At 37.2% G+C, this 8,827-nt stretch overlaps 1 protein-coding gene across 2 annotated transcripts in view; it reads left to right on the top strand.

Annotated features, from left to right (window-relative positions):
- The first annotated feature begins 3,962 nt into the window (after positions 1 to 3,962).
- Positions 3,963 to 8,827, top strand: part of LOC311276138 (mannosyl-oligosaccharide 1,2-alpha-mannosidase IA) — a 209,589-nt gene continuing 204,724 nt past the window's right edge. Inside the window, exon 1 of one of the 2 annotated variants that reach the window (XM_084385674.1) lies at positions 3,963 to 5,992. In XM_084385674.1, coding sequence (XP_084241800.1) covers positions 5,444 to 5,992 — 549 coding nt within the window. In that variant the 5' untranslated portion in view covers positions 3,963 to 5,443. The remainder of the gene's footprint in view (positions 5,993 to 8,827) is intronic. The other variant, XM_084385673.1, reaches the window with a different exon arrangement.

The following is an 8,827-nucleotide window of genomic DNA, read 5'->3' as shown; positions in this document are numbered from 1 at the left end:
ACAAAGTGCCAGTGGTGCGATAAAACACTCTCTCACAACAAGCAGAATTTCAGCAATGCAACACTCTTAGAAGACAAGGTTATAGAATCTTAAAGGATTTTGGCAGGCGCTTCATACATAACCTTTAATTATATATATTTTTTATTCATTATTTGTGACCCTGGACCACAAAACCAGTCACATGGGTCAATTTTTTTAAATTGAGATGTATACATCATCTGAACGCTGAATAAATAAGCTTTCCATTGATGTGTGGTTTGTTAGGATAGGACAATATTTGGCCGAGATACAACTATTGAAAATCTGGAATCTGAGGGTGCAAAAAAAAATCGAAACATTGAGAAAATCTCCTTTAAAGTTGTTCATTTATGTTCGAGACTGTGCCGCATTCACTCACAAAAATAAATATTTTACATATTTACGGTAGGACATTTACAAAATATCTTCATGGAACATGATCTTTACTTAACCCATTTCTGCCCAAATTTTTCTGAATGGTTTCATGCATATAGTTGTGTTAATAGTGTCCTATGTGAACATGTTCTGCATTTATTTTACCCAGGTTTTTTTTTTTCTTGAAAATCGTATTTGAATGTGCGGCGACTATAGTTGCCGGTGGGCAAATATGTTGTATGCACCCCCTCAACACTGTAAAAAGTGAACAGTTGGATCAACTTTACTTAATTACTTCAATTGGTAACACCTAAAGAAATTAAGTTTTCTCAACTTAAATTATCACGTTTTTCACGATAAAATGTGATAATTTAAGTTGAGAAAACTTAATTTCTTTAGGTGTTACCAATTGAAGTAATTAAGTAAAGTTGATCCAACTGTTCACTTTTTACAGTGAATGTCAAATATGAATAGGAGGAGAACATTTGGCATCTATCTCAAAATAACTGCTTTCAACAGATCAATCTTTATTCATAAACAAATTTATTATGTATAAAAGTCGAAGAACATTTGATGCGAACCCAAAAAAGCTGCATCTGTCTTATAATCTCTTGAATATGAAAACACAACAAACAACAAATCCTTTTTTTTTTTAACCCCTGTGCGCTGTTCAGCGTCTTTTTGACCCACATTTCTAACTTTCATTCATGGGGATAACATGGATAATTTGACATGGTTTAGTGAAAGATTTTTGCCCATCTTTTGGAAAATGCAGTTTAAAAAGTCAATTATCACTTTAACCAGTAGATGGCTGCAGAGCTCCACTATTTACTATTTGACTAACTGAAATACATCTTTTCACAAGGTTTTCATATCTACATATTATGAAATCACAATTATAACAATAAAAGTTACTTTTTGTCAAAGTTTAGGCATTTTTTGTGTACTGGAAAAAATAATCTGTTTTTCAATAATGTTATGATTAGAATCAAATGAATTTTGTCAATGGACAAAATTCATCCTCAAAATCAGAAACAATAGAGTCATATGGAAAACGGATGCTTGAAATAAATGATAAACTTTAAAGACTCCAACTTTTCTCTTTGTAACATCCTGATCAGGTTTGATTCTAATCATAATGTAACATTATTGAAAAACTGATGTTTTTCTTCAGTACAAAAACTGCTGAACTTTGACAAAAAGTAACTTCTATTGTTATAATTGTGATTTCATAATTTGTAGATATGAATCTAACTGGAAGAACTTGTGAAAGGATGTCTTTTAGTTTTAAACTTTTAGTACGTTTAGAGCTCTGCAGCCATCTACTGGTTAAAGTGATTTTTTTTTTTTTTTTTTTTTTACTTTTAAAACTGCATTTTCCAAAATATGGGCAAAAAATCTTACACTAAACCATGTCAAATTATCCATGTTATCCCCGTGAATGAAATTTGGAAATGTGGGCATTTTATAAGGTGAATTTAAAATTTTATTTTTATTTTATAAAAACCTATTTAAAAAAATATTTTTTCATTTTTTTATATAAATTTGATGAAGAAAAAATGTCCAGATGTGGAGTAAAAACATTAATAAATGGAGTAAAATTACATTTGTTTAAAAAAAAATATATATATATATATATATTGTTACAAAATTACATTTTGATGCCTGGGGTCTCTGAGATATGTACTTACAAGGCATTTGCCCACCAGCAACTATAGTTGCCATTTGGACTTTTGACTAAGTATACAAAAAACTATAGATCTCTTGTAAGATTTGTTTCGTTTGGATGATTCTAGAGACCTTCATGATTATGTATATATATATATATGTTAATAAAAAATACTTATTAGTAACATGAAAATGACCTTTCTTTGGGAGGGTTTGCCTTCGCCATGCTTCCTGGAAGTAGGGGTAGGAAGTTGAGCCTCATGTGACAGGAAGCAAGTGAATACCTTTTTTTTTTTCTTGAAATCCTTTATTTGGTTGTTTGCTTGCATGTCATTGAGACATATAGAACAAGGATAACATCTAGAAAAATACTTACAAAAGGAAAATGACAACTATACACTGTGGCAACTATAGTTGCCGATGGGAAATGGGTTTTAATATCCTAATGATTTTTGGCATAAAAGAAAAATCGATAATTTTGACCCATACAATGTATTGTTGGCTATTGCCACAAATAAACACGTGCGACTTGTGACTGGGTTTGTGATCCAGGGTCACATTTTTTTAATTAAACAGCACATACTTTATCACTAGATTTTTTTTTTTTTTAAATAACCCATTAAACATGAAAGTAGCCTATTATTGAATAATTTCTCCTTATATAGAACCTTTTTGGCATAAAGTTTTCTTTAAATTTAATCAAGAACCCTAGAGTTCTATATAGAACATTTACTTCTAATAGTGAATATATTACAGGCTCAGAATAAGCAGAATATGCTGTATTACTCCATTCAAACATTGTTTTCTTTATACTTTTAAGATTAAAGTAAGCCTGAAGAAGGTCGATTGACCAAAATGATTTATATTTTCTAAGATTATAGTTTTAAAATCTTCCACTGACAATGTTGTAAACTATTTTTATGATAGTTACAAACTAAAGTTAGTTAAAACCTATACAAAATGGTTGAAATCACTTACTTTGACTTTGTAAAAAAGAAGATATTTTGAAGAATGTCGGTAACCAAACAGCTGATGGACTCCATTGACTTCCATAGTATGGAAAAAATGGAAATCAACTGTTTGGCTACTTTGTTTCTCAGGAAAAAGGTACAAAAGCTGTCACTGTGGCGGTACCTTTTCAAAAGGTACACCTTTACCTAAAGAGTGCATATTAGTCCCTCAAAGGTACATATTGGTACCAAAAGTGTACATATTAGTACCTAATGGTACATATTAGAACCCTTTTGAAGGGTACTGTCCCAGTGACAGCTTTTTTACCTTTTTTCTGAGAGTGTTAAAAAAATGTATGAAGATATTCTTCAAAATATATTATTTTGTGTTCAGCAGAAGAAAGAAATTCATACAGGTTTGGAACAACTTGAGGGTGAGTGAATGATGACTGGATTTTCATTTTTGGGTGAACTATCCCTTTAAGTTGACAGTTCTTTTTTTTATAAAAAAAGAACCATTTTAAAATAAAGACCCTTAATGCAAAGAACATTTTAATAATCTAGAGCATTTTTTTTTAGTGCAATGGAAAGGTTCTATGAACGTTAAAGGTTCTTCATGGAACCAATGCCAATAAATAACCTTTATTTTTAAGAGCACACGTCCAGCTCCCCCTCTCTGAATGTAAATTGGGCCTAATGGGTGAAGCTCCCATAACTCTTTACTCCTCCCATTAGACGTCCAGAGAGGAGGAGCTGGTCGTCATTGACTCTACAGTGAGCACCACTTGGGCCAAATCGCCAAAATGAACTGAAAATGAAAACAAACTCAGGTTTCCCACTGTAAATACAAATGCAGTTTTTTTTTCACTGAGTGGAAACCAGTTTCTTCAAAACGATACCCACACCCGCCACACGATGGATGTATGAGCCCGCGGTTGCGCGCTCTCGCGCGGCGCCGGTAATGACTCGCTCGCGCTCACCGCTGCTGCTGATCAGACGCGTTTGCGGCAGACCGCCCAGATCTCCGAGACTCACCGAGCTCTGTTTCAGCTTCTGTGCGGATCGCAACGGCTTCATTTCAACGCGTCTACAGAGAGAATATCCCGCAGCGACCCGCGTTCATCGGCGTGCGTTTTCTTCCGTCCTTCTCTGGTGATAAACCAGGCGAGCGCGGAAGAGAACGCGCAGTAATGGGAAGATACAGCGTGCTTTCATTAGATTACATTTCCGAAGAATGACCCATCCATCTGTCGATCACGCTTTATCAGCTCAAACATCCTTCTTCGTGCATTGGACGTAGACTTTCGGAGCACAGAAGAGTTGAGCGCGTGCACGGCGCATAAAGCTACAGTTTTTAGAAACACTTGGACCGAATTTCTGTCTCGTCGGTTCGCGGACTCTTTTGACTTGATCTTTGGATGTATTTTTCCAGCTCTTGATGGAGTGGTGTGCACTGTGCCAAACGCACATAGATATTGTGAAGTAGGCTAACCTATGAGGTTGCAATTTTGGGGGTTATCAGCTGAGATGCGTTTTATTTCAGTCACTAAACTTCAGTGTTGCGCTGTTTGGCCACGAGTCTTCATCAGCATCATTAGAAAGCAGTTGTGTGGAAGCACGTTGATGCTTGCCTTTTAATACAGGGCATTTCATACGATGCTTTCACTTTCTAAAAGTGCGTTTTGTCAGAAAGCTGTGTGTTTGTAGGGAATTCGCGTGTGTTTTGATAAAGACGTTCAGATAAATGCTGGGTGTGCATGACATTTTAGGCAAATTAAATGCTGCTTAACCTTTATGGGTCTCATAGGTGATCATATTTGGTGTGTTTGCAGGCACTTTGCTCTTCTTTTAATATAAGGCGTTGATGCATGTTGGCTGTGCATGCCATTATTGACCGCTTAAATGCTGCTTTAACTTTAGGTTTGTATTTAGGTTTATAAACGCCTAATTTCGCCTACTAGTTGAGCACCATTGTCATTTCCATAAAGCAGTGTGTCTGCAGGCACGTTTTATTATGTGTTAATGTGATGACTTTTGGCTGTAGATATTATTACAGGCGTATGCTACTTCAATTTCATCTCCTTGAGCGTCATTATCTTTGAAAGCAGTTGTTTTGGATGTGCGTAACATTTTGTTGCTATAAGACCTTAAAAGTCTCAATTTGGTCTCTCAGATGAGATTGAAACTGAAACTTAAGGAAGCTGCAGTGATGCTCAATGACGCTCTGGCTGTGCGCAAATGTGCTGACGCCACCTGTGGTCTCTTAAATCGATTGATTCAGAAAGATTTAGGCACTTTGACTAGGAGAGAGTTCAGTTTGCACAACATCCGTGTTGCTTGCGCTTTCTAACCACGAGACAAGGGAAGTTTTGATCGCACATTGTGTGTATCCCACAGTATAATCGTGCGTGACGCGAAAGTTGAGAGTTTAAATGGTTTTCCGAAAGTTACCCGGTGTCTCAGCATCGGGCATGGGGCTTCGTCTGTCTCAGAAATTCGTCTTTCTGCTGTTCCTGTCAGGGTTGGTAACTCTGTGCTTCGGGGCTCTTTTCTTTCTACCCGACTCCGTGCGTCTGAAGCGCATCTTCCTCTCCAAGAACGAGAGTCCCGCGGTGACCGTGGGTTCCGACAATGAGCTTTCCAAAAAGGTGCCCGTGGATCAAGAGCATCAGCGGACGGGTTTAAAAGGGGTTGAGGCGATTGTCAAACCTAAAGTGAGCCGCAAGCCCTCGGTCACCCATGGAGCGAGGACTGTGGAGAGATCTGTTGGGAGTAGAGCGCAGGAGGAGTGGAGTCCGGCGAGGGCGCACGAACTGCCGGCCAGGGACGAGCGGGTCACCTCGGCCGCTCTTAACGCCCAACACGGCACCACTTTCAGCCACGAGACGTTTAAAAAGTGCCTGCTGAAACCAGTTTTGGGGAAGGACCAGGGAAACCCATCTGATTCCGAGACGCTCAAGCGGAGGGAGAAAGTCAAAGAGGTGAGAAAGATGTGTGCATGGATGCCTCTTATTGTTGTGTATGGATTCTCATTAATGCCACATAAGAAAAATAAAATCATGCTTTGGGAAATCATAATCAGACACAGTCATATTTATGGGATAAAAAGTAAGATAACAAGTCAAAACGATGACATACCCTAAGTCATAAAAAAATCGAAATTGACAGCAATTGATTCAGATGAAAAGTTAATAAGTCATTATTATGTATATAAATGTCATAGAAACTCGGCTTTTGTTGTCATAATGACTTTATTTCGTAATTTTCACTTTATTTTATAATTATGACTTATGTCATATGATAGTACACTGTAAAATTTGAGGTCAAAAACTCAATTTTGTTAACTTTAACATTTTCAGTTGGTTCACCTAAAGTGCCAAGGTTAAAAGACCTGCAGTTCGCGTATTTTCATTTGGTTCAAATACATTTTTCAATGCATCAAGTCAATGTAAAATTGAGTTTTGGCCTCAATCTTTTAGTGTATTGGTTGACTTTTTTTTAATCATGACATAATTTTATTATAATTATGATTTACCAAAGCACGATTTTCTTACATAGTTGTGTAACCTAAAAGATTGTAGGTTTGAAACTTGTTGGATTTTGACTGTAATAAGTGTCACTTGGGATAAAAGTGTTTGTTAAATGATAAATTTGTTCTAAATTGCCTTGTATCTGAGGCGAACAGCAACAGGCATGACTGATATGAAGATGCCTGAAGCTATTGGGGAGTCGGGGCTAGTTGTCACATTTATTCCAGTGAACGTCAATATAAATTAGTCGGAGTAAAGGTATGCAAAACATATAGCATATTTCCACTGCTATTGCTAAAGAATAAAAATATATAGTTAATTGAACTCTATAGTGGGGCATGTTGTCACACTATTGTTCTTACATATTAAATGCGAAATGAAACTATACATTTATGAACAAAACTGCATATAAAAGCGCATTTGACAACTTTCCCTTAGATGTAGCCGATGTGACAACTAGCCCCAGTCTCCCTATGTTTTTCGTCTGCATAAGTTAGAATCCACATCTGTATGAACAGATAATTACTGATGTGTCACTTTCCCAACTGACACTTATCAGAGAGCGCTCAGGCTTCCTTTCTGCTGCTGTGTTTTTGTGCCGGTTGTTTGAAGCTGGATGGTTTGAATCCAGATGAAAGGAACTTTTTGTCTTGCAGTCAGCTGATATGCTTTGATATCGGGAATACAGACATTGACTGTGCTATAGTGAAGCATTGTTGTTCCTGAATCTGTCTGAGTGAATCAATGATCATTAAGAGCTCTTTCTGGTGTGCTAGTGAAACCTCTTGTATCAGAATGAGTTTCACTCCCTCATAGGGATGAGAAAGCCACACACACATTCTTGTACATCTATCTTTATGAGGACATTCATTGACACCATGCAATCTCTAGCCGCATACCCTAACCTTACCCATCACAACTAAGTGCCTAACCCGACCCCTGACCCTAAACCGACCCTTAACCTCATTATAACCTTATCCCTAAAATCAAGACCCTCAAACAGGCCTTTAAAGGACTGGCCAAAATGTCCTCACTTTACTCTGTTTGTCCTCACTCCAGTGGTCTAAAACTCAAACTGGTCCTCACAAAGATAGTTGTGTACACACACACACCCACCCACACCCACACCCATACTCACACATTGTGTTTTCATGTTTTATGGGGACTTTCCATTGACATAATGATTTTTCTACTGTATTATCTCCCCTTGTCTAACCCTTAACCCTACCCAACACAGAAAACTTTCTGCTTTTTTTACGTTTTCAAAAAACGTCACTTAGTATAAGCTGTTTTCCTCATGGGGATAAAAAAAGGATTTCGGCTACTGCCATCTTTGTGGGGACATTTAGTTTGAGCTCGATTATGTTTGAGGGAAGGAAAAGTCATTGGGTTTTAAAACCACATGAAGGGGAGAAAATGATGAGAAGATTCTCATTTTGGGGTGAATTTGTCCTTTAAATGTCAGAGTGACAGTACTATTTGTTCAGGTTCATAATGTTTCACAATAGGTCTAGAGTAAGGTCCAGCTTGCTGACAACATATTGATTTCTCTATCTTACCAAAGTCTTTTTTTTCTCAGCCTATTCTCATGAATAACTGTAGAAACAAAGTATGTTTCCAGAGCGCATGTATTGAAATGAGTGTTATAGCTGCAATTTTGCTTAGAATTTTCTATTGTTATATCATATTTCACCGCGTCAGAAGCGCTGGATGGTTTCCAAACCCGCGGGGTATTTATGAAGCGCTGTGGTGGCAAAGCCAGTGTTTTTACCTTGCTTTAGGCAGGAGTCGAAAATGAAGGAAAGAAGCAAAATCAGGCAACAAAACAAATAATTTTTCATGCATGCTGTTTCATTAAACTGTAAAGTCAATGTGAAACGTTGTTCACACAACCTATTTCTCTTCTTTAATCTGTCATGTTTCCAAGTCAAACCGTATTTTCAAAGACACATGTGGGCGGGGCTCTATTTTAAGGCTCAGGAGCTGATTGGATGGTCAAAAGTGGGCGTTACATAGTCAGGAAGAAGTTGAGAATCAGTGAATATTTTGATGTACTAGGAAAATTAACCCTTTTATTCAAAACATGATTGTGTATAAAAAGACCAGGGTTGTGGATTTAGTTAATTTCTTGTCTGTTTGTGGAGTGATGTATATTAACCTGCTCTGACCTACTTGCATGTGATTTCAGTGATTCATGGAGGCTTTATTCTGTTGCTGTTAAAGCCTCATGCTGAATTAAGTATTTACGAAGCGTTTGCACGGATGCCTCTGGCTTCCCTCTGTGCC

Source organism: Rutilus rutilus (genome assembly GCF_951802725.1).
Source record: "Rutilus rutilus genome assembly, chromosome: 17".
NCBI classification, from domain to species: Eukaryota; Metazoa; Chordata; class Actinopteri; order Cypriniformes; family Leuciscidae; genus Rutilus; species Rutilus rutilus.
This window is presented reverse-complemented; position numbering and strand designations above follow the sequence as displayed.